We start from the raw sequence: 24,091 nt of genomic DNA on the forward strand, positions 1-24,091 counted from the left end.
CTCCGGCCATGGCGGTGGCGTGAGGGGGACACGGGGCTGCGGCAGCGGCGGGGCCGGGCTGGGGCTGCGCCGGTGCCTCCCGCGGGGCCCGGCGGTGGCGGGGGGACCGGGGGCGCGTCGCTGCTCCATGTCGGTCCCGTCCTGCGGGAAATATGATCAGCGCCCCTGACGTGGTGGCCTTCACCAGGGAGGAGGAGCTGGAGGATGATCTGTACCGCGAGCCGCCTCTGCCCGAGGAGTACTCGGTGCCGCTGTTCCCCTTCACCGGCCAGGGCGCCAACCCCTGGGCCAAGGTCGCCGGCTCCAAGTTCACCCGGGACTTCATCCTCATCTCCGAGTTCTCGGAGCAAGTGGGGCCTCAGCCCCTCCTGACCATCCCCGATGACGCCAAAGTGTCGGGCACCTTCGATCTCAATTACTTTTCCCTGCGGATCATGTCTGTGGATTACCAGGCATCCTTCGTGGGACACCCTCCCGGCTCTGCCTACCCGAAGCTGAACTTCGTGGAGGATTCCAAGGTGGTGTTGGGGGACTCCAAGGAAGGGGCCTTTGCCTACGTGCACCACTTGACCCTGTATGACCTGGAAGCCAGGGGCTTTGTGAGGCCCTTCTGCATGGCCTATATTTCTGCTGACGAGCACAAAATCATGCAGCAGTTTCAGGAACTTTCCACCGAGTTCTCCAAAGCCTCCGAATGCCTGAAGACAGGGAACCGGAAAGCTTTTGCCAACGAGCTGGAAAAGAAACTGAAAGATCTTGACTACACCAGGACGGTCCTGCACAACGAGACTGAGCAACAGAAGAAAGCCAACGACAAGGGGTACTACACAACCCAGGCCATTGAGAAGGCCAACGAGCTGGCCAGTGTGGAAAAGTCAATCATAGAGCACCAAGACCTGCTGAGGCAAATCCGGTCCTATCCCTACAGGAAGCTGAAGGACTCTGAATTCCACCCCTACGAGCCAGAGTCTGCCCTGGACCGGGCTGACACAGGCAGCCATGATCAGGACCCGACTGCCTCCGACCCCGCTGAGCCTGGTGAAACTCACCTTTACACCCATGTGCCATCCTACACCCCCAAACTCATCAAAGCCAAGTCTGCCAAGTGCTTTGACAAGAAGCTGAAGACACTGGAGGAACTCTGTGATGTTTATTTTTTCACCCAGACCCTCGACCAGTTGCACCATATCGAGAGGACTTTTCGAGGGGATGTTTGTTACCTCCTGACAGAGCAGATCAGCCGGGCTCTCCTCAAGCAACAGAGTGTCACCAACTTCCTCTTTGAGGATGTGTCTTTCCTGGATGACAAACCTCCTGAAAAGCAGTACAGAGGCTGCCAGGGGCTCAGCCAAGATGCCATGGATGAAAAGTGTTTGGAAGAGTCCCTTGCTCCTAAAGTGGTCATCAGCCTGGGCTCCTACAAATCCAGTGTGGAATGTGTGCCCATCAAGATGGAGCAGGAAATGGAGGACTCTGAAGAACCCAAGATGTCTGAGTCCGTGATGTCTGAGCACCAGGAGAACCTGGACTATCTGGATGCAGATATCAAAGGCAGCATCAGCAGCGGGGAGAGCATCGAGGTGCTGGGCACAGAGAAGTCGGGATCTGGGCTGACGAAATCGGAGAGCCAGGCCAGCCTGCCCGTCATGCCCAGCCCCCAGGCGGGCCGCAGCAAGGTGGGCAGCCGGCGCACAGTCAGCGAGGACAGCATCGAGGTGCTGAGCACGTGTCCCTCCGAGTCCCTCATCCCAGAGGACTTCAAAGCCAGCTACCCAAGTGCCATTAACGAGGAGCCCTACGCGGATGACAACGAGGGAGGCCTTCGCTTCACGCCCAGAGCGAACCCGGGCGTCCACGACGGGCAGGACGACATCTCAAAGCAGGAAAGCTTAGTGCAGGTGGATGCCGCCTGTTGTATCGGGAAGGAGAGTCCCAACTTCCTGGAGCCGCTGCCCGAGCTGGGGCAGAAGCCATGCGAGGAGGACGGGGTGGTGCGGATTCCGCCGCAGCCGTACCGGCCGGCCGAGCAGGGGCTGCGCGGGGGCTTCCCCTCCCACGAGGGCCTCTCAGGGGGGCTCCTGCCCTACGAGCTTGACTCGCGCTACCTGACGGGCAGCAGGGAGGTGAGTAAGAGCAGCCTGGACGAGTGCTCGGACTCCACCAGCCACATCAGCAGCGCCGCCTCCACGTGCTCCGACAGGACCCCGTCCCCCGCCCACCCGGCCTGCGCTGCCGGGGACAGGCACAGGAAGAGGGCCGGGCAGAACGCGCTGCGCTTCATCCGCCAGTACCCCTTTGCCCACCCCGCCATCTACTCCCTGCTCAGCGGGAGGACCCTGGTGGTGCTGGGCGAGGATGAGGCCATGGTCAAGAGGCTGGTGACGGCGCTCTCCATCTTCGTGCCCAGCTGCGGCGCCTACGCCAAGCCCGTCAAGCACTGGGTCACCTCCGCTCTGCACTTGGTGGATTTCCAGAAGTGGAAGTTGATTGGACTCCAGAGGTAAATGCAAGGATCTGATTGCTTTAGTAGGGTTGAGGTGTTTGGTAAGAGCTTCGTCTCAGAGGGCAATGGGTGTGCAGGGGAGGTCTCTTTATTATCAGCGTAGCTGCCACAAAATTCTGCTGGTGGGATTTATTTTGGAAAAGGAGTAGGTTTATCCCTGTATCCAGCCTCACTTGGAAGTCAATGTTTAAAACATCTGCTGAGCACTTGCTGCCTTCCTCAGGTGAGTTCCTTGGCCAGGAGGTTTTTGCCTGGCAAAGCAGAGAACAAACACCTGGGTCCTGCTGGGTTCCTGGATGATCTGATACAAGTGTTCCTAGAGTCCCTTGTATGCTCTGCTTTGCCATCTCTTACTGGGACTCTTCTCACATTTCTAACTGGAATTTTAGGGTGAAGGGTGCTGTGCTGGAGGGAAGGTTTTTATCTTCTGGAGCCTATTGAAGAAGTGATGAGAGCTGTAGGTCAGAATTGGAGTGCAGCAACTCAGGCTGTGCTCGTGAGGAAGAAAGGTCCCTGGAGCTGTGCAGGAGCAGTGTTGGGATTGTAGGAAACCTGTGCTTAGAGTGAAAACTGTCCCAAAAACAAGTGCCCCTTCCCAACACCCAGTCCTGAACTGTGGCTTCACAGCTCATATTAGCAAAGAGTGTTTGCTCAGCTTAAGGGCCCTGCCCTTGTTGATGAAAAGGATTTTTTTGTGTTTTCCAGGATGTGTTCTGTGCTTTGGGTGCAGGTATGGCAGGGAATGGCCATTGCTGTCACCAGTGTGGAAAACATGAGTCAGAGTGGCAGACAGTGCTCAGAACCAGGCTGGAACAGCTCCTGCAGGAGTGTTTGTAAACAGCAGGAAAATTAAAACACAGAAACCTGCTTGCTGAGCTGCAGAGTATTGTATTGCTGGGTGAAATTATCCAAAACTGTGAGTTTGCTCTCATTTTTATGCTTGTGAGGCAGGATGACAGCTCTGCCAACAGCTGCTCACAAGCTCTCTGTCTGTCAGTGAGGTTTTTAAAAACCCCAAGTGTTTACTCATTGCTCAGTGTTTGTGGTTAGATGCCATTTTTATAAACAGAAATCTTTATTTAAGAACTGCCTGTAACATGTGTCAGTCAGTCATTTCAGCTCTCCTCTGTGGAATGTTAATTAAGTGTTCAGTTTAATGTGGGTGCTCTCCACAAACCATTTGTAGGACAGCTCTGGGGAGGAATTTAGAGGCTGAACTATTTATTCCAGTAAGGATCCTGTGTCTCCTATGGCCAGGTGCTGCCTGGGCACTGGGGCAGCCCCTACGCCAGTTGGGGCTCCCAGTTTGAGGCTGGGAGCTGTATCTCAGCCCAGCAGCTGTCAGCACAAAGAATGGAGGAGCTGAAGGGTTTGTGTAGGCAGTAATTTGCATTTCAATAACATTAGGTTAAGCTTGGTGGGTAATTGTATCCTTGTGAGCTGTGGGTTTGCACCTGAGTGACAAATAGCCAGGCTCAGCCACAGAATGTTGTGGGTTAAGGATGGTTCTGTCTTTCAGGAAATTCAGAAGGTTCTGCTCCACTCAGGGCTTCGACCACCTCAGAGCAGCTCCCTCCCAAAGTGATTAGGTGGAAACGTGGAGCTCTTGGAATCAGGGGATTTCTTTGGATTTCTGAGTCACATTGGGAACCTCCCAGCTGCTGTTCACCAGAGATGTCCTATGGGTCCCTCTGCGTGTCACTGAGGGAGGGAGCTGACCAGAAGTGTGGTGGTTTATGCTGCAGCCTGCACAGTACAGATCAGGGCATGCAGGGATCCAGGGAACTGAGATTTCTTTAGGATCTGGGAGGCTGGAGAGCCAATTTGTCCCCCCCCTTAGGCTTTATTCACCCCCAGAGATCTTGGTACAGGGCACGGACACACCCTGCTGCTTCATTCTGGCTCCCCTGCAGCCCTGACCTGTGTGTTGCTGTTGCAGGGCAGTGTCCCCTGCCGGGGTGAACGTGCTGCACGCCCTGAGCCGCTACAGCCGCTACCTGAGCATCCTGGACGCCGACAGCAAGACCCTGCGCTGCCCCCTCTACAAGGGCACCGTGGTGGCCAGGCTGGCCGACCACCGCACGCAGATCAAGCGTGGCAGCACCTACTACATGCACGTCCAAAGCATCCTCACCCAGCTGTGTTCTAAAGCCTTCCTCTTCACCTTCTGCCATCATTTGCACCTTCCCATCAGCGAAAGGGAATCGGAGGAATCCGTTGTGAATCGCAGGATGAACTTCCTAAAGCTTCAACTGGGCCTTGCCAATGAAGATATCAAAATCGTGCAGTACTTGGCCGAGCTGCTGAAGCTGCACTACATTCAGGAACCAGGGCAGGGGGCTAACCCCCTGCTCAGATTTGACTATGTTCCCAGCTTTTTGTACAAAATCTAGCCTTGCACAGGCCGTGTGCCCACGTGCTCGGAGTCTGACAGAGCTCATCCGTGCTTGACATTGCCGCTGTCTGCAGCAGCTCTCACACACCGGGAAGGGGCCGAGGTGTTGGTGTCTCTGCTCTGCAGAAATCCAGGGCTGTGGGAGTGGATTTCTGGCTGTTCCCTGTAGCCAAAAGCGTAGATGTTCCATCACATAAACCATCAGGCACTCTGTAGATGTTAGAAGGGGCACTGTTAAAGTGGATCACGGCAGCATCCCGGGGGGTTATGGCATGAGGGGAGGTGGGCTATCTTGGGGATCAGTACTGACTGGTGTGCAGCCCCCATATAGCACAGTGTCCTGCTTGCTTCTGCCAGAACCCTGAGCACTGTCAGTCCCTTCCATGGAGCCAGGGCTGTGGCCAGAGGTGTAAAGGCCATGTGAAGTTTTGTATCCACTGAGGTGACTGTCACAGGAGTGTAGCTCAGAGCTTCCTGGCAGGGCAGCAGCTCACAGGTCTGTGCACAGCCACAGTGGGTGGTGTCCTTTCCTGCACTGAGTTTCCGGGCACTTCCCAGGATAGGTTGTCCCTGGGTGACTGGGAGCACAGTGGAGGCATACACGCTTCTCTCCAGAAAGGGTTTCCCAGTGTCTCCCAGCTTGGTTACAATCAGGAAGGTGGAAGCAGTGCCTAAGGCTGGCGAGCCCCGAGGCGCCGGCCGCTGCGAATGTAGAGCACTGTGCCTTGTTCATTTGTCACATCCCATTTGCTGGGTGTGCAGGGAGCCTGGGCTTCCTCAGGCTGCAGGGAGCCTGGGCATCCTCAGAGAGTGTGAGGTCGGGGGTGGCTTTTTAAAGGCAGAAGAGGACTGAAGGAAGTTGAGGGCCCTCTTTTTAGGTGCTTTTTGTGGTGGGAGAACGATGTGATTCAGCTGCAGCCACGCTGTGAGACAGCAGGCTGTTACCACAGGCTGGTGAGGTACAAGTGCTCAGGAGAGATCGGGGATGAATGTACTGGATTCTATGTTTTATCCATAATAGTTTATTTTATTTTATTTTGTTGGGGAGTTGGCATCTGTACTTTGTGGTAAAACAGAGCTGGCATTGCTGCCTGCTGCTCCTGGCTGAGCCTTTGTCATGTCCTGACTACCTCTCCCAGGGCTCCTTGGTTGCTCTGGATGGGGCAGACTGCTGCTCTCTGAGCCTGGGTACTGAGAACTTTTCCTTTCAAAGCTTCTGTGCCATAAAGGAGGTGCCACTAACGTGGTGACACTCCCAGGTGGTTCCTGTCAGTGCCCAAAGCTTTGTGCCCTGGCACAGCGCTTCCCTCTGGAGTCTCGTGGGTGGTCCTGGGCCTGGGCTGCTCTGCCCAGTGCCATGTGGCAGCAGCAGCTCCCAAGGTACTTCTAAGTAAGAAAAGTCTTTCTAGGAAAGCTAATCTTGGTTTTAATTCTTTTTAATGCTGATTATGGGGTGAGAGCCGCTGAGATCATACAAGAGCTGATCTGTTCTTTAGTTTGTTCGGTTTTTTTTAAACTTCTGTTTGTGGTGATAATGTGAGGCAGCTTTGGAGATGAATGTGATCTTCCTTCTGAGCTTGGGAGGTTTCTGTGTGCAGCCTGGGGTTCTCCAGCGTGGCTTAGACCCCACTGAGATTTGCTGTGAGACCTGCACTCCTCCAAAACCATGTCTGGAGGCAGGGAGGTTCCCTGGGGAGGCTGTCAGTTTGCACCAGCATCAGTGCCTCAGGATCGTGCCACCTCTCCTCTCCCCTGGAGAGGGCTCTCTGGGGTATAAACCAACAGGGCAGAAAAGTTGTTTTTAAGGTTATTGCTGTTTGTGGTGGCTCAGCCAAGTTGGCCTCGTGGTTCTCTCCAGAGGGATTTCAGGGGTTGCTTGTGATGGTGTTTTGAGGTTGTGGTTGGAAGCTGTGAGGTGTGGCCTTTGCTGAAGGTGAGCTTCTCACCTTTATATTGTGTTCAAAGCCTTTTCCTGTCCTGCCTGTGCCCTCCTGTCTCATGTGAGCTGAGTCTGCTGGTGAAAGGCCTCTGTGTCCATCCAATTGGCTGCTTCCTGATGTGCCTCAAGGTGCCCCCTGATTGATTCATGCACACCCAAACTCCCACACTAAAGCTGAGGTGAGATTCCCTGGGGGAAGAGGCATCTGGCTAGATGAGTAGTGCAGGTGACACCAGGCAGATGAAAGCTCTCATCAACCTGCTCTGGAGCAGTGCTCAAAGCAGGAGCTTGTTTCCTGCTGGGAAACCACCTAGTGCTGTTTGGGTTTAAGGAGGGAGGGAGGGACAGACTCTTTTCCTGCTGACTCACTCACACGTCTTCCTCCAGCACGGAGTGGGAGAGATGATTCGAGGTGGCTCATCTTAGTCACAGTCGTTTCGACCTGTCGTGTTCAACTGTGCTCATAAATGGAAAAATAACTCACTTCTTGCTCCCTCTGTCCAACCTGTAGTATCTGATATTCAAGGCTGTGTTGAGCAATACTTGCACTTCACCTATCTGACCTGCTTCACCTCTCTGCCACAAAGCAGCCCTGATTCGGGAGGACGCCCTGGGGGCTTGGTTGGAACATCACCCAGTTCCCAGCAGGAGCTCTGGGATCATCTGCAACTGGGAGCTGTGGAGAAACACGCCCTGGAGTGCTTGTCCTCCTCTCAGCAGTGTAACCTCTGAACTTGGACTGGAAAAGGGGGAGTTGACACCGGGCTGTGGCACCTCTGGGCGTTTTGAGCCCTCTCTGCTTGTGGTGGCAGAAGCTGGGGGGATTCCGAGGGCAGCTGGTGTTTGGGAGCTGAGTTCCTCTTTCCTCTGTAATGTCTCTGTTCTTCTGCCGCTGTACAGTACAGATCCCTGTATTGGCACTTTAGGATTTTCCCCATCTCTGGTGTGGTACCTCACCAGTTTCTGATATTCACAGACTAACAACAAGCCACAGCCTTTGCACTGATAGCTCCTGCCACGACGTGTGTGTCGTCATCTTGCCTGAGCCATCCTTCCACGAGGAGCAGGGGGGTTCCTGGCCGTGGCAGTGCCATCCTCAGCAGCCTTTCAGCTGCCAGAGCCAGCGGTGCCCTGCATGGCCGTGTCCCCTGCTTCCGTGAGTGCTGCCAGCCCAGCATGTCCCCGCTCCCGCACGGCCCCGCTGGCTCCCCCCGGCTGCCAGGGAGGGGAGGCGTTCACCTGAACGAGAATTCATCAGAGCAGAAGCCTCCCCCGGCCAGGAGGGAGGGCTCGTGTTTCCCACTCCTGCTCTTCCCAGCTGCCAGCCCCTGCTCTGCTCTCCACTAATCCCCCCGCTTCCAGCTCCCACCGCAGGAGGCTCAGCCATAGCTGTAGGTGATCTTAACCCTACAAAGGTTTCATTTCTCAGAGAACAGTGCTCAGATTTCCTTTCATCTGATAGCAATCACTTCTGAGCAGCTCCACAGCTGCCTTGCCTCAGCAGGGAGGAGCTGCCTATACTCTAGCAATATTCACCGTGGTGGGAGGGTGGGAGAGGCACTCCAGGGGTGGGAGCTGATGGTCCTGTGCCCCCAGGCCAGTTCTTTGGGTTTTATTGAGCACGAGGGTCCTGAGCCCCTGGTCTGGTGGTGGGGACCAGCCCACCAGGAGCTGGGCAGGACCTGGGGCTTGCAGCAGCACAGTAACAGGGTCTGAGGGAATTCAGGGAGCTACCCAGGCTGCAGGAGAACACCTGCCCCAGAGCACAATGTCAGAGCACCAAACTGCACCCCGATGTTGGAGGGGTCACGAACCCCCACCCACTGCTCCCTGGGACGGATTTAACTGGAAGGCAGAAGCAGGGTACCCGGTCCTGCCGGCAGTACGGCTGCTGGCACGGGGATGGGGCTGGGCTTGGAGCTGCCTCTGAAGGCTGCCAGGAGGCTGTGATGAATTCTCATCTTATTTTAAAAGCACTGTATCCTATTCCTGCATGTTGAGTTCCGTGTGTGTGCCTGTGCGTGCCGAATGCTTGCGTCAGTAGTTAGGGCGAGTGTGACCGGGAGAAACCCAAGAAGCATGTCTTAGTGTCGTGCTGTAAGTGTTACTGCACAAGAGTTTAACAGATGTTAACACCAAATGACTAGTCTGAGAAATGTACTTTTAAAAAAAAATATTTATTTGGGTTCAGATATTTTTGAAATACAAAAAAAAAAAAAAAAATTGGTCGTATTTTTTAAAGCTTATAATTCTTGTCATACGTTGTGGTTCAATTCTTAATTTTACCATGCTTATTAAAAAATGGTTCAACCTAAGCTTTGTGCCAAGGGGTCTGAGAAAATACTGGAAGATCTGCTTAGGATGGGATGGTGATCCCAGGAGGGATGTTCAGGACAAGGCTTGGCCTTGTCGTAGCCTGTGGAGGTAGCAAGGCACATAGGATGAAGGGGAATCCTCGAGGTTGAAACCAGGGGTACTTCTAGTGGCTGTGAGGTTTCCTGTGCAGCTGGAGCCCCTGTCCCTCACACTGCCATGGGCAGAGTGTCCAGGGAATGTGGACAGACCAGCCTATATCTCGTCTGCTGCTCCACAGCCAGCAGGAGCTGGATGGCACCTGGCCATGAGGTGAGTGAGGGTGACCTGGTGCTCGGTGACACAGTGGTGAAGGGCTGGTGTCCCCACAGGGGTTGTACTCATGGGGTCCCTGTGCCCCACATGGGAGGGGAAAGGGGAGTAAGAGCCAAAGGAGGAGCTGCTGCTGCAGTTCCACAGGGAAGTGCTGGGAGAAGGCACTGGGGTGTTGGTGTCAGGCTGGAGATTGTGGGTATGCCATGATCCTGGGTACTCCTGTGGCTCCGGGAGCAGGCATGGCTGTGTCCCCTTACAGGACAGGCAGCCCCGGGAGCGGGAATGTGGCTGCAAAGGCTTCTACCTCTTCCTTCAGTGCCTTCAGCTCCCCACGGTATTTTGGGTCCTCCAATTTGTCCTTGAATTCCTTCAGCGTGGCCTTGGGGCTCATGTCCTTCTGCACACGCAGAGCCAGCTCGATCCCTGCCAGGATGGAGATGTCTTGGTCAGCCCTCGCAGGTGCTGCAGCCCATGGCTCTCTCAGCCCTGCTGCTCCCTGGGACACACCCCTGCTCCCTCCCTTCTTCCCATCTCAGGGGCTTGCTGCCCAGGGACACAACTTGGAGCTCCTGAGGACAACTGGGAGAGAACTGCGAGAGGGACAGACTTTCAGCCCACTGCCTGCAGTAAGGAGAGTTTGGCTGGTCCCAGCTGTGGCCAGATACCCTCTCCCACATCCAGATGTGGAGGTAGGATGGTTATTCCTCAATGGTGGGTATGGTCCCTTGCCAGCTGGTGCCTCCTCACCTGGGGGAGCTGCCCTGTTCCAGGCTGGTGCTGGAGCTGAGGCTCCCCATGCCCCCAGCTCACCTTTGTGGATGTACTGGGCCACCTTGCGGAAATCGTCCTGCCGGAAGCCGCGCGAGGTCAGAGCGGGTGTGCCGAAGCGGAGGCCGCTGGGCCGCAGGGCGCTGACATCACCTGCAGCACAACGAGGCACCCGTGACCAAACCTGGCACCGAAACCACCCCCAATGGGATTCCAGCCTGGCTCCTGGGGCGGCCCAGGAGCTGGCAGAGCTTGTGGGATCCCTCACCAGGGCACGTGTTCTTGTTGCAGGCGATGGAGCAGAGCTCCAGCACCCGCTCGGCCCGGCCACCATCTGTGCCTTTGCTGCGCAGGTCCACCAGGATCAGGTGATTGTCAGAGCCCCCTGCAAAGAGAGGGCTTTGGTGGGACTGGGGAAATCCAATCCAATTCCTGCTCCAGCAGGAAACTTCAGCAAGAGAAGACTTGAGATCTAACAAGGGATGAGGAATTGTGCCAAGAGAGCCCTGCCCACGGTGTCCTTGAAGAGCTGCCCCGGTCAGAGCCCAGGGTCAGCCCCATCCCACTGCTGAAGACGTGTCCTCACCTGTGACGATGTCGTAGCCCATCTCCATCAGTGCTGATGAGAGTGCCTTGCAGTTGGCCACCACCTGCTGCTGGTAAGCCTTGAACTCGGGTGTCATGGCCTGATGCAGTGCCACGGCAATCCCTGTGGATAGAGGTAGGCCAGGGTCAGATCCACCAGCAATGGCACTGCCAGCAGAAGCCATACTGGAGCTGAACGAACAAATGGACTGGTCCTTCCTTTGCCCTAACCAGGCTGGTGGTATTGCCATGAGCCAAAACACAGGACAGGACAGGCTTGGTCACTCCTTGGGCAATGCTGGATCAACCAGCTGCCTTTTGTCAGTGTCCCTAGGCTATGAGCCCTGTAGGGCAGCTGGAGCCTCCCATGCTGCTACTGGGGGTCAGAGCCCTGGCAGGACACCTTTGCCAGCTCCCTCTGCTATGCTGGAGCTGGCAGCCAGCCTGGCTGCATACCTGCAATGGCGTGGTTGTGTGGGCCTCCCTGCAGCCCCGGGAACACCGCCTGGTTGATGAGGCTCTCCAGGTTGTAGAGGGTCTCCTTGCCTGTCTTGGGGTCCACGCTGCGGGTGCCTGTGAGACAGGGAGGACATGGTCACAAGGCAGCACAGCCACTCCTTCTCCCACGAGCTGCTTTCACCCCCTGGCTGCTCACAGCAGGCACAGTGGTTATTCCTCTTCAAATCTGGAAAGCTCCCTAGACACTCCCAGGATCTTTCTGCCCTCCCTCCTTCCCAGTGAGAGCAGGAAGGAGCGTTAACTCGCAGGGTTTCTCCCGGCGCCCCGGGCAGGTCGGGCACCTTTGCGGTAGAAGATCATGCCGGCCCTGCAGCCCCGCAGGGTCTTGTGGGTGGTGGTGGAGACGATGTCGCAGTGCTCGAAGGGCGAGGGCACCACGCCGGCAGCCACCAGCCCGCTGATGTGGGCCATGTCGGCCATGAGAAAGGCCCCGTTGTCATCGGCGATCTTCCGCATGCGGGCGTAGTCCAGGTTCCGCGAGTAGCAGCTGACACCTGCGGGGACGGGCAGTGAGGAGGGGACAGGAGCAGATGTGCAGGACCCTGGGACAGCCCCAGGAGCAGGCCTGCAGTGCAGACGGCCCAGCAGGCTGTACACAAGCTCCTTCTAGGGTGGTTGTGTTGGAGATTTCCTCCTGGCACTGCAGCATCCATGGGCTTACAGGGGTGCTGCTGGCTTCAGAGAGCCACCCCCACCCCAGCTGTGCCACCAAGGGGGTTGGTACAGGTGTGATCCTTACCTGCTATGATCAGCTTGGGGTGGAAGAGCCGGGCGTTCTCCTCCAGCTTGTCATAGTCGATGTAACCAGTCTTGGGGTTGACCTGGGAAAGGAAGAGGAGGGTTAGGCCACCTCGCTGTGGTGAAGATCAGCTATCCTGCAGAAAAAGGTGCTGGCAGCCTGATGCAGGTACTTTTAAAGAGGCACTAACACCTATGGTAACTGCATCCTGGCTCTGGCTGGAGCAGCTCCCTACCTTGTAGGGCATGGACTCAAAGAAGACAGAGGTGGCAGAGATCTTCTTCTTGTCTGTCATGAAGCCGTGGGTGAGGTGGCCGCCATCGGGCAGGTCTAGCCCCATGATCCTGCCGTGGGGCTCCACCAGGGCCGTGTACACTGCAAAGTTTGCAGGTGACCCTGCAGAGACAGCACACTGAGCTGGTTATGAATGCTGGGGCACACAGGAGCCTGGGCAACTGTCCTGGCTCTCCTGAGCACCCCAATACCTGAGTAGGGCTGGACATTGACTCCCCACTTCTGGGGGTCGAGCCGGTAAGCCTGCAGGGCTCTCTTCTGGCACAGCCTCTCCAGCTCGTCCACAAACTCCGTCCCGCCATAGTACCTGCAGTGCAGGACAGGGCAGGGCTAAAACCAAACTCAGAACTCAGAACGGGCCCTGTGACCAGGCTGGGGACAAACTGGGGTGATGCCCCTTTTGTGCAGCCACAGCAGAAATGACCCTGCTGAGACTGTCCCATGTGTGGCCAACAACAGAGGCTGAGAAGGTCAGAGCCTGTCCTGGAAGAGCCTGGCTGCCAGCACAAGGACACTGCTTCCTTCTCTGAGGTGAGGCCTGGCAGGATGGGGGGGTTCCTCTCCCACCCTGCCAGGATTTGAGTTGGTGGGCCTTAGCCTCAGCCCCATACCTCTGTCCTGGGTAACCCTCAGAGTATTTGTTGTTCATGCAGGATCCCAGGGCCTCCAGGACTGCTCGGCTTGCAAAGTTCTCTGATGCAATTAACTCCAGCCCCAACCTCTGCCTCTGCTTCTCCTTCTTGATGATGCTGTGCACCTTTGGGAGAGGAAAGAAATGGCTTCAGCCATCTCTGCACAGAGATGTGGGCGTTAAACCACAGGGACAGGGCTTGGAAAGATGCTGGAGAACAGAGATGTGATCTCTTCCTGATGCAGCTGATCCTGACCAGTCACAGAGGGCACAGAGGATGGATGGGTTCCAGCAGCTCAGCCTTGGACCCTGCCATGTCCTTGGCTTGACAAGGTCAGCATCCCTGTGGCTGGGTGGGGGATGAATGAAGCAGCTGGGCAGGAGCCAGGAAGGGGCTCTCACCTCGGGGTCGTTGGTATCCAGCGGCTCCATCACCATCTTGTTATGGGAGGCCCAGAGCTCGGTGCTGGGGAGGCCCTGTGCTGAGCTCGCCATGGTGCTGCTGCTGGGTCTGAATCACCTGCCAGGGGAGGAGGGAGTCTGTGGGATGGCAGCAGGGCTGGGTGCCTCCACATCTCCCTGTGTGCTGCCTGCTGCCATTCCATGTATTCCCTGAGAACAGCCATGGGCTGTTGGGTGAGGAAAACACACAACCCTCAGGCTTCCTCTGCTGATTTAAGATCAGTTTGTTAATTACTGTGCTTTGATAAGTCTGATACTCTCCCATCACCACCCCGCCCTGAGCTCCCCCTGCCCAGCTTGGCAGTGCCTGGTGCTGAATTTCAAGAGCAGTGAAGTGCTCGTACCCACAGATCTCAATTTTAACACAAGCTGTGATGCCCAGCATGCTTAAACCTCTTGGCTGCTTTCCCTTGGGCAAAACCCCAGCAGGTCAGAGTCCTGCCTCAAACCCTGACTGAAGCTCTTTTGGAGCTGAGGCCCTGAGAGGCAGCAGCTCTGCCTCTGCTGGGTTCCACGGCATGGGTGATGCCCAGGCCTGGCAGGCGCCCTCTGGCACAGTTGATGCCACTGCTGCTTTTGGGGAAGGAGTAACAGCCTAGCTACTGCCTTTGCAGAAAACAATCCATCTTTTTACTCATTAACCCCGCAAGGAGGGGGGAAGGTCCGTGAGCAGGTTATTAAGCAATCCCACACTGCTTCCACGTGCCAAGCTGCTAAAGTCCATTCACGCCAGCCTTGCTAGGCAGGGATGCTCAGCTATTCTCTGGCCCAAGCCCAGGCCTCACTGGCAGGGTGGGAATCCTCACGGAAGGAGAGGCTGGGCTGAGCAAAGGGCTGCGAGGGGAAGTGCTCTGGCTCTGAGCAGGATGCAGATGCTGCATGTCCCCCAGCCCAGGGTGCTGTAGCACTCACTGCAGAGGGACAGAGCTGCCATTCCCAGCCAGGATGAGACCCCCCCCAACACCTGGTACCTCACCTGGGGAACCCCGTCCTCGAAGTTCTATCTCCACCTAGTTCAGCGCCCCCTGTATCCCGACTCCATCACCTCCCACATCCGAGAGCGTGGTGACGCGCCCCTCTGCCCTGCCCCTCGTGGCGGGGACGGGCGCTGCCTGGCCGCTGTCCCCCGCAGCGGGATGCGGTGCCCCAGCCCTGGTCTCCCCACGCCGCACAGCCCCGATCGTGCCCCGGTCCCGGTCCCGGTCCCGGTCCTTACCCGATCCCGATTCCGCTACCGCGCGAAAGCCCGCGCACTACCATAGCCCGGTCAGGCCCCGCCCCCTCCGCGCCGTGACCAATCAGCGCCTTGCTCCGCCCCAGGTCCGGCAGCGGGGAATACGCTCGGAAGGCCCCTGGACCAATCAGCGCCGCGCTCTGCCCCCTCCCCGCCTCCCATTGGCCCACGCAGGGGCGGGGCTGGCGGCGCGGCCCGCACGTGGCGCTTGGGGCGCGGGTGACCTTGGCCCGGGCGGGGGACCCGCCGCTGTCACCCCTCTGTCGTCACCCCTGTGCCGTCACCCACAGCTCCAGCCCTGCCTGCCGTGCACCCCCAGGTGCTTCTCCGCCAGCCCTGTGCTGTTCCCAGTGCCCCGCAACTTCCCCTATGAGAGGAAGGATGGGACACCCCAACACCGTGCACCGCGCTGGGACATTTCCAGGCAGCCCCAGAACCCCCAGCCAAGACCGTGTCTCCAGGACAGCGGGTGTGCCAGGCCCTGGCACAGTCTGGGCACGTTGCTGCTGTTGTGGGGAGCAGAGCTGGCCCTGTCCCCCCTCACGGCTGGGCACCCTGGTGCCCAGAGGGATTTCGGGGGGCTCAGGAGGGAGAGCAGCCAGGGGGATGAATGGTGCAGGCAGGAGAGCGGCCGTGTTTTCTTCATTCATCAAACCCGAGTTAGTGTGTGGGCTCGGCTAACTGGCCCCAGGCAACCTGCACCCCCTGGTGCTTCAGGAGTTAAATCAAAACACCATAAATTGAGGAAGAAGATTAGGGAATAAGTGATTCTTCTGAATTCCTCGTGATCCCAAGCCATGGGAAAATGGGGTGAGGCAGTATGAGTCACTCTGGAGAGGAGCAGCACAAGGGGAGTCAGTCAGGAGGGTGAGACCACCCGCTGTGGGCAGAGCAGCCAAGGAACAGCACCGTGAGCCCTGCCAGGATCTGCCAAGGCAAGTGCCAGGATGAACAGGAAAGAGATGGGAGAAGGGTGGTCTCACTAGAGGGTAGTGGTGGGTAAAGAGCCTATGGTTACACTTGGATTAGCTCAGGAGTTGTTCTGCGCCTCCCTGGAAGGGGCTTGGTGAAGAAATAGTCTGTTAACATCATTGTTACCAGTCTAGATAGTTTTTGCTGTTATAATTTGTTACTGGTCATCCAAAGAGGATTGGTCACAGTAGGGGGATCTGGGTTTCCATGGTTTTGCTGCTAGTCCATGCTGGATTGCTGCTGTGGGCTGGCGATGAAGGTATTGTTCTAACACACTGACATCAACAGCAAAATTTTGTTTGGTTTCTCTGGTCGAGGTGGTTTCTGTGAGGTGCAGCTGCACATGCTATAGAGAGGGACTTTACATTCATTGTAAATTCATTTTTCTAATCTGGCTTTTTGTACACATTTTGTACACAGTTCCTCACAAAGATTTTCACTTCTCTTGAGCAGCAGGTAACAGCTCTGTTGTGATTCCAGGTCTTGGCTTGCTAGTGATGGACAGCATCTCTCCTTCCCCTTCCCCCTTCTCTGCCAGCTGCCCCACAGAGCAGCCTGACAACATCACTGACCATGACTACTACTCCGGCCTGCAGAAGGCCATGCACATCCTCTCCATGGTGGTGTACAGCATCGCCTGTTTGCTGGGGGTGACAGGGAACGGCCTCGTCATTTGGATTGCTGGCTTCAAGATGAAGAAGACAGTGAATTCCATCTGGTTCCTCAACCTGGCCATAGCTGACTTCATCTTTACCTTTTTCCTGCCCCTCAGTATCGCCTACACTGCTCTGGGCTTCCACTGGCCCTTTGGGAAGCTCCTGTGCAAGCTGAACAGCACCATGGCCTTCCTCAACATGTTTGCCAGCGTTTTCCTCCTGACGGTGATCAGCATCGACCGCTGCGTTTCTGTGGCCTTCCCCGTCTGGTCTCACAACTGCAGGAGCCCGGAGCTGGCAGCCAGGATTGCGCTGGGGACGTGGGTCCTGGCTGTCCTGCTCAGCTCCCCGTACCTCGTCTTTCGGGACACCGTGGTCAGTTCCAGGAACGTCACCAGCTGTTACAATAATTTTGCGCTGTCCGATGATTACACGTCGGAGGAAACGCGCAGGCTGTGGAGGATGCGGCACAAAGCGATGATCGCCACGCGGTTCTTATGTGGGTTCCTCATCCCCTTCATGGTGATTCTCATCTGCTACAGCGTTGTGGCTGTCAAGCTGAAAAGAAGGCAGTTGGCCAACTCTGCAAAGCCCTACAGAATCATCATTGCTGTCACAGTCTCGTTTTTCCTCTGTTATTTCCCATATCACGTCTTCTCCTTGCTGGAAATATCCAACAACTCTTCCAGTCATGAGATGAAATTGGCCCTTTACATAGGGATCCCCTTGGTTTCCAGCCTTGCTTTCTTCAACAGCTGCATCAACCCCATCCTGTACGTCTTTGTGGGGCCGGATTTCAAGGAGAAGTTCCGCCAGTCCATCCTGTCCACCTTCGAAGGGGCCCTCAGCGAGGAGTCGCTCCTGGGCAGCCTGAGCAGCCGGCGCAAGTCCAGGTCTGCTTCGGAAGTGGAGGTCCCGAGGGTCTGAGCAGGTGCTGGTGTGGAAGGGGCCGTTCTTTCCTCTGCATTTTCCCTCATTTCAGAGCTCAAATCATGGGACTGGGGACTGCGAGGGGCTACCCATGGTAGCGAGGTGTGATTTCATGTTTTGGAGATGTCTCAAATATGCTGTGATTTAACACACAATGGGGATGGAAGAGCTCTCTGGAGCTGCAGCAAGGTGGGTCAAAGTAGCAGCATTTTACTCCTTGTGCCTTTTGACTCTTGTGTATGGAACCTTTATAGAAAGAGGGTTAAAAGTATGGCTGTATGTATTTTTGTAGGGAATGGAATAGTGACTAAGACACTCTTTTCTCTCCTCAGACAGGACAAATCAGTGGTTGTGCTGCTGTTACTCAGATCTGATGTATTTCTGAGCAATGCTAATCTCTGTTTCTGTTTGACATGCTCCCAGCCTTTAAATAGTGGAGATCTGATATTTTGTGCTGTTGGTGAATGAATATTGACTCCCAATAAACTTGTGTAAAACATACCCATCTTGTTGTGTTGCCTGTGGGATAAACACTTGATCCAACCTGACCAAGCAGGTTCATCTTTGGTAACAGAACAAGCAGATAAAAAGATTAAATATCTAGAATTTGGAAACAAACCACCGGTATTAGCAGCACCTCTATGAGTGAGGCTGACAGGACATGACCTGGGTGTGAGGATTTGCCTGGGGCACATGGATCTGATTGCCAGACAATGGTTATGGTTTATCTGGGTTTCAGACCTTTGGGTACATTTGAAAACCAGTGACTGGGAGAAGAAAGAAGTGGCTGAGCTGAGTCTGGCCAAGCTTCATGTTTGCAAACTGTCCAGGGTGAAGAAGGTGAGGACTTTCTTACAGGCTTCATAAGCCTCTGGACCTTAGATTTTCATGAGCAGAAAATGCTGGTCACGTAACAGGGACTGACAGCACTGAGGTGTTGTCATTCCCAGCCCATCCTCAGCAGCTGAGTGAGCAGAGACTGTATCACACCTCTCTCTCCTGCCCTACCCAATTTACCTGTAGATTAGTCCAACCTACCAATTGTCCTGTTCATCCTGTCAGAAACCTGCCTTGGATTCTCCCTGCTCCGGTGGCTGGAAAATCTCTGACTCCCAGCCGGACTGCAGGAATTTACACCTACCTCAATATTCTGCATGGATGATGTTATGAATGAGAGCTGTCACTTGAACATGTTGGGGATTAATTATGGGTCTGCTGGGCCATGCAGTATTGATGAAGGTTGTGATCCTGAAGGCACACATGCACATTCATGCCCAAACCCACTGAGAATGGGGAATGTAACATGACCATCATACATCCAGCTTAAGTGAACAGAGAGATTTAACCTTTGTCACAAATTGCTGCCTGTCATGCAGATAAAACTGCAATGTTTGCCATGCAGCACGTAACTCTGGGGCTATTTACTTGCTCCTGATGGTAAACTACAGCATCGATTGCCATGTCAAGGTTTTGCAGACCCAGGTTTGCTCTTTCTGGTTTTCTTTATCTGTTTGCAGAGTCCACACAATTCCTTGTGACAAGAGTCTCTGTGAGTGTTGGACCAAGGCCTTGGACTCCTGGCTTGCCTCTCTCCTCAACCCTGGCAGCCTTGAAGGTCAGGATTTGAAGTGTTGACCTGGCTTGTGGTAGGAAAGAAAGCAGAAAGTTTTCTGGGTCATTTGGAGATACAAGATAGGTACAGATTCCCATGGGACAACATGATTTAAGTGAAGCAGTGTCTGGGTGATCTAAGGAATTACTATGGAAAAGCTATAACTAACAGAGCAGGATGAGCTTGGGATAGAGATGGATTTGTCATCCTGGGTCTGATCCCTGCCCTTTGTGCAATGGGAAACCATGCTGACAGCAAGACAGGCCAGGCTGCCAAGGGACTGCTTCCAAGATAAATCTCCCATTGTATCGAGTTCCCTCATGTTCAGACTATCTCATTATCACAGGGATAATTGTCAGTCCCTCATTCCCAACTAGGAGGCAGTTCATTCTCTCTGATATTTCCATTTGCCATATGCTTATCTAGAAAAGCTTGAATGAAAAAAAGGGGAAATACTTTCCAACAGGCAATCAGAGGAGGCTGAACGGCTGCTTCGGCAGCTGTGGCCCCTTTGATGCAGCTCTGCTGTCAAGGCTCTTTCAGATGCCATGGGAGGAGTGGAACAGCCTGAACCCCCCAGTATTTACAGTCATTGAGAAAGGTGCTGAACCCGCTGCCCTGCTGGGGTGAGGCCTCATTGGTCCTGCAGAGGGGCTGATCCGACAGCCCTGCCCCTACAAACAGAGGGCTGGGATGGGCAGAGCCACTGGGGTGTTCGGGGTGCAGGCACTGAGGTGTTTGTGGTCCCAGGCTGTGCATGGGGAGCCTTAGCTGAGAGAACAAACAAGTTTTTAGTGAGCATTTAAGTCAGGGATCTCACCATGAGCAGCTGTTGCTGCCTTGCCTTGGAGGAGAGACTATTGCAGCTGACTCTGGAGCCAGGAGAAGCTGTAGAGATGTCAGGGAGGAAACCAGCCAAGGAGGATGTGGCAAGTAGTAACAAAAGAGCAGAAAGTATTTTCTCCCTGGGACCTGGATGAGATCTGGGAGATAAAAATTGGGCTCAGAATAGTTAGGAGGAAAGAGGAAGGAGTGGGAGCTAAGACAGCCTTGGGTACTATCAGCAGGATAGTGAATGCAAATGAATGGGAGGGACACTGCAGCAGGTGAGGAAATTCTCATTAAGAACAGCTTAATGAGACAATAAAAGCCTCTGGGAAGCCTCACAGTTCCCACGCCTCTCCTCTGGTGAGACTTTCCTGGTGAGTAAAATTTTTAAGTGTCCCAATCTTGAACTTGGGGGATTGACTTGTTTGATGAGGTCAAAGGTAGTGCACAGAGGTCTGCGAGCAGAACCTCTTCCAGAGCTTGCTGAAATCAGACAGAAAATAATACAGTGAATTAGAGGAGAGGTTCTGGTAGAAAGCTTCTCTGTGAAGGAGATGTTGGTAATAGTGTCAGTAAGTGGGGTAGGCTGAAAAGTCCTGAATAAGTCTCAGCCTTTTTTTTGGTATAGCAGCAGGGTGAGGGTCCCATTTCCATTATAAGCATTAATCTGCTCTTGCTGGTCCTGGTCAGAACCAAACTGGGGAGGACCCATGATACCCTGCTGGTTGCACTTTGCTGCTTCCCTACACCTCTTCCAGCTCCTTTTCAGTGTTATGGGCCAAAGCTGGTACCAAATCTTTCTTTGCACCTCACAGTTGTGCATGCACTGAATAGGACCTGCTCTCATATGCTGAATTCTGCATTTGCTCTGCAGTGACCAAGTCAAGCCCTTGCTGTGCTCACCAAATGCCTGAACAGGGCACGCTGCCTGTGTGCTCTTTGGACAGGAGCTGCAGCTTAGTGAGGCAAATGTCAAATTGTGCTGGGACCCAGTCGGTAGGACAAAGGAACAGAGCACTAATTAGTGTTTGTCATGGACTGTGCAGCTGTTCAAATTCCCTAAAATGACATGATTTCACTGTGCAGTCCAACCAATTTTACCTAAAGGCCAATCAAAGGGCAAACCACACCTGTAAACACCAGGTGATGGCACCACTGCTGGCTTTGTGTTTGTCCAAATCCTCACCCTGATATCCAGCTCGAGCCGTCTGTCTGTGATGGACCTGTCACGCTCCAGGTATTCCCACAACTTTGTCTCCTTGTTGAAGGCTGGGTGGAGATAACCCTGTGTCTGTGCTGGGGCTGATGTGGCAGATCTGCTAAACGTTACAGACTGATCCGGAACGGAGAGTGCAGACAGAAACAGGAAAAAACCCTGAAGGGAGCCTTCAGTCAGAGCTTTGTGACTCAGGGGGAACAAGAGTGACAAATGAGTCTGTGCTTGTTTCCCACAGACAGCCAAGCAGTAATATTTGATAAAGCAAGGAGTGCTGTCTACTGCCATAGCCTCTCACACAGAGGATGTGTTCCCTGCTCCAGGACCTTTACTAAAGCACTTTGCTTGCCAGGCATGGGGAATGCTATTTCCAGATCACTCCCAAGATATGATAAAATTACACCCCCTTCCATCAATTCCAAATGCATTTATAGTGGTTTTGAGCTCTGCCTCCCTAGCTGGGTAGTATCCAAGGTGGAATCTTCTGGAAATTTGACACAGTTTTCCCCAAGGCAATAAAAATGAAGGTAGGGGAGCAGGGAGGTGATGGCTTTTGGTCTGTGCTCAGTGTGGAGGTGTCTGTGTGCTGCAGAACCTCCCTGCGGGCTCACAGGGGCTGTCTAGGGTAGAGGATGTTTTTGGGATGCCTTTATTAGTTGGGAGAGACCAAACCTATCCACAGGGCTCTGTCAGGATGAAATCAGTCTTCCTCTGGTGCGCCATGTCTGATAGTTCTCACTGCCAGCTGGTTTGGTAGGTGAGCTTTAATATCCACTTTCTTTTTTTTTTAACAGAAACAACTCCAAACAAACAAACAAAAGCCAACCTGATTGAGCAGTGATGGATGGAGTTCAAGAGCTGGGGTGACAGCAGCATTTATCTGCTCTCAGGTGATGGATGCAGGCTGTCGTCCAGCCCAGTGCAGGATGAGCAGTGTCCTTCACCTTGGCTGGACTAGGTGTGGTGTGGGGGAGTTTTTTTTGCACATCTCTGCTTGCCAGGGTCACATCTGGATTAAGAACAACAAACCTCTGTGAGCCAGTGTGTTCACACCCAGCAAATTTTCAGAATTCCTCAGATGGCTGCTAATTGAATCATTGTAAATGAAACAAAATCCATGTGCTCATCTTGGAGCAAGTGTTTGTTGAACTCTCAGTGTTTGAATAGAGTATTGTCAAATTAACAAATCCCTCTCCCTTGGGAGCTGAGATTTAAACTGGTGCTCCTCTGATCAGGAAGACAGAGGTGGGAAAGAAATTTATCTTTTTTCTCCAAGAAAACAAAGGCAGTAGCCTTATTAAAAAAAGGATCAGAAGACAGGATCACTTGGTTCCTGGTCCTGTGGTTTGCTTAAGCAATGTCAGGAATTCGGGCAGCACAAATCAAACAGTCAGCAAATTCTGAGTGCCCTAGGGTATTGAAAAATGCTTTTGGGGAAGGCTGCTAATTGCATTATGGGTCAGTGCTTCACCATGTGTTGTTTCTGGTTGTTCTGCATTAAACTGCTGTGCCACACCAGCCTGTAGTGGGATCCTGCCAGGGAGACTGATGCTAAGAGAAATCTCTGCTGCTCTGTGAAGAGGCCAACAAAAAGCTCACCCCCCTTCCTTTTTGTCCTGAAAACCCTGAAACAAAAAAAGAACCTGCTTGGGTCAGTGATCCTGAATGGACTGTGTGGAAGCACCAGCCTGGAAGCAGAAAAACATGGACTGGGAATGATGGGGGTGGCGAGGGACGGGACTATTCCCTTACACCTCAGTGTAATTTGGGAGAGGGTGTAGGAAAGGCAGAGGATCACTGCAGCATCTAAGAGGCTTGATGGCCTCTCTGCTCACATATTTCTAACAGATGTCCTCGCTTTGTGGGCCTGCAAGTGGAGTGCTCAACATCTGCTCCACAGCTCCACGTTAAACGGCTGCTTCTTCCCCAGCACCGACTCTGCTGAAAAAAAACAATAGAAAAAGAAACTACCAAGTCTTGGAATGCATGAAGCAAGAAACAAATGTGAAATCTGGAGAAAACACTGGCCTGTGAATATTTAAAGTGGAAAACACAGCTTGTAGTGGCAGAAAGACGGTTTCAAACTATGAATTTAATGTTGTCCCTTTGCAGTTGTGTTTGGTGAGCTTGCCTGTAGCTTTTCCTCCTCTTTTATGTTAAGGCCAGCGTGGGCAGAAATATCTGCTGGCATGATCAGCCTTGCTCCAATGCACCCTGCAGTCCAGGAATAAGCAAATTTAATTGCTTTTTGTGAGAAAAGCTGCAGTGGAAAGTACCTTTGTAGCTTTACGCTAAATGCTAAAATTCTGATCCACAAAACACTGCTCAACTTGGGCGTACTGAGAAGTGTAATTTAAAACAGGTTCTAACTGTGCAGTCTGGGGGAAAAACATGGTGTTTGGGTTTTGTATTTAAAGGAGGGATGTGTGTCTGTGTGGGATGACTGTAACTTCCTCAAAGCAGTTTGTCATGTGTATCTTGGGATAAAGCTTTTTTGTTTTGTTTTTTCTTTTTAAACAGGGTGACTGAAATAAGAACCTCATTTCAGATGTCAAAAGAACCTTTGTGCAGTTCAACTGATGCATGTGGCAAGGAGAGTCTGAAAGGACTCTGGATAAATCGTGTGCGCTTTTGACAAGGAACCGAGAGGCCACTGATAGTTTCTGTTCTTAATTTACTTTGCAGAAATGCCTCTTTTTCCATAAACACTGCTGATGGCAAAGGCCAGATGGTAGCTTGGTGTCCAGCAGGAATGGAGCTGCCCTTCCATCCCTCTCTGGTGGGGATGCAGATGTGGGAGCTCCAAAATTATGGTACCCTGTGGACATCATTGCATTATTTCACACGGATTTTGCACCAGAGGTTATCTTTGATGGGGGGGGGGGGGGGGGGGCAGCTGAATTGTGGTGTTGGGGTCCCCCCATCATCCCAGTTGGGGACTCAGATCTGTACTTCCTTTTTGTTGCAAAGGGCAACAAGGCTCATGATGGGTCAAGAAAATGTATTCTATAAGGGATGGCTGAGCTGGGTTTGTTTACTGTGGAGGATGCTCAGGGCCCTTATCATTGTCTTCAACTCCGTGAAAGGATGTTGTAGTGAGGAGGGGGGCTGGTCTTGGAAATGGCCTTAAGCTGACACATGGGAGATTCAGATTAGATACTAGAAAAATTCTTTTCATTG

The 24,091-nt window shown here is 53.7% G+C and overlaps 3 protein-coding genes and 1 long non-coding RNA gene across 7 annotated transcripts; 3 read left to right on the forward strand and 1 right to left on the reverse strand.

The window, feature by feature from the left end:
- The first annotated feature begins 28 nt into the window (after positions 1 to 28).
- SMCR8 (SMCR8-C9orf72 complex subunit) lies at positions 29 to 7,762 on the forward strand. Its single transcript, XM_030229779.2, has 2 exons — positions 29 to 2,500; positions 4,443 to 7,762. Exons 1-2 carry the CDS (start codon positions 153 to 155, stop codon positions 4,894 to 4,896), a joined length of 2,802 nt encoding a protein of 933 aa, XP_030085639.2. The 5' UTR covers positions 29 to 152; the 3' UTR covers positions 4,897 to 7,762.
- Positions 7,763 to 8,995: 1,233 nt separating this feature from the next.
- Positions 8,996 to 14,778, reverse strand: SHMT1 (serine hydroxymethyltransferase 1). Of its 2 annotated transcripts, none has more exons than XM_050980266.1 (12): positions 14,680 to 14,778; positions 13,404 to 13,521; positions 12,982 to 13,127; positions 12,562 to 12,677; positions 12,312 to 12,472; positions 12,077 to 12,158; positions 11,619 to 11,831; positions 11,275 to 11,391; positions 10,820 to 10,942; positions 10,502 to 10,618; positions 10,276 to 10,386; positions 8,996 to 9,888 (listed from the first exon to the last, which is right to left on the reverse strand). In XM_050980266.1, exons 2-12 carry the CDS (start codon positions 13,494 to 13,496, stop codon positions 9,719 to 9,721), a joined length of 1,449 nt encoding a protein of 482 aa, XP_050836223.1. In that variant the 5' UTR covers positions 13,497 to 13,521; positions 14,680 to 14,778; the 3' UTR covers positions 8,996 to 9,718. The 2 variants fall into 2 exon arrangements, with proteins under 2 accessions (XP_050836223.1, XP_050836222.1); XM_050980265.1 differs by lacking the exon at positions 14,680 to 14,778 and adding an exon at positions 14,440 to 14,673.
- LOC103817832 (chemerin-like receptor 1) lies at positions 13,135 to 17,756 on the forward strand. Of its 2 annotated transcripts, none has more exons than XM_009092060.4 (2): positions 13,135 to 13,334; positions 16,150 to 17,756. In XM_009092060.4, exon 2 carries the CDS (start codon positions 16,167 to 16,169, stop codon positions 17,250 to 17,252), a length of 1,086 nt encoding a protein of 361 aa, XP_009090308.3. In that variant the 5' UTR covers positions 13,135 to 13,334; positions 16,150 to 16,166; the 3' UTR covers positions 17,253 to 17,756. The 2 variants fall into 2 exon arrangements, with proteins under 2 accessions (XP_009090308.3, XP_030085650.2); XM_030229790.2 differs by lacking the exon at positions 13,135 to 13,334 and adding an exon at positions 14,813 to 15,632.
- A 1,821-nt stretch (positions 17,757 to 19,577) lies between these two features.
- LOC127060161 (uncharacterized) lies at positions 19,578 to 23,798 on the forward strand. 2 transcript variants are annotated; one of them, XR_007778845.1, is made up of 3 exons: positions 19,578 to 20,069; positions 21,706 to 23,032; positions 23,432 to 23,798. It is a non-coding gene; the product is annotated as an uncharacterized LOC127060161 (long non-coding RNA). The 2 variants fall into 2 exon arrangements; XR_007778844.1 differs by lacking the exon at positions 23,432 to 23,798 and having other exon boundaries at positions 21,706 to 23,250.
- The last annotated feature ends 293 nt before the right edge of the window (positions 23,799 to 24,091 follow it).

The sequence above is a fragment of the Serinus canaria genome, chromosome 14, assembly GCF_022539315.1.
Source record: "Serinus canaria isolate serCan28SL12 chromosome 14, serCan2020, whole genome shotgun sequence".
Lineage (NCBI taxonomy): Eukaryota > Metazoa > Chordata > Aves > Passeriformes > Fringillidae > Serinus > Serinus canaria.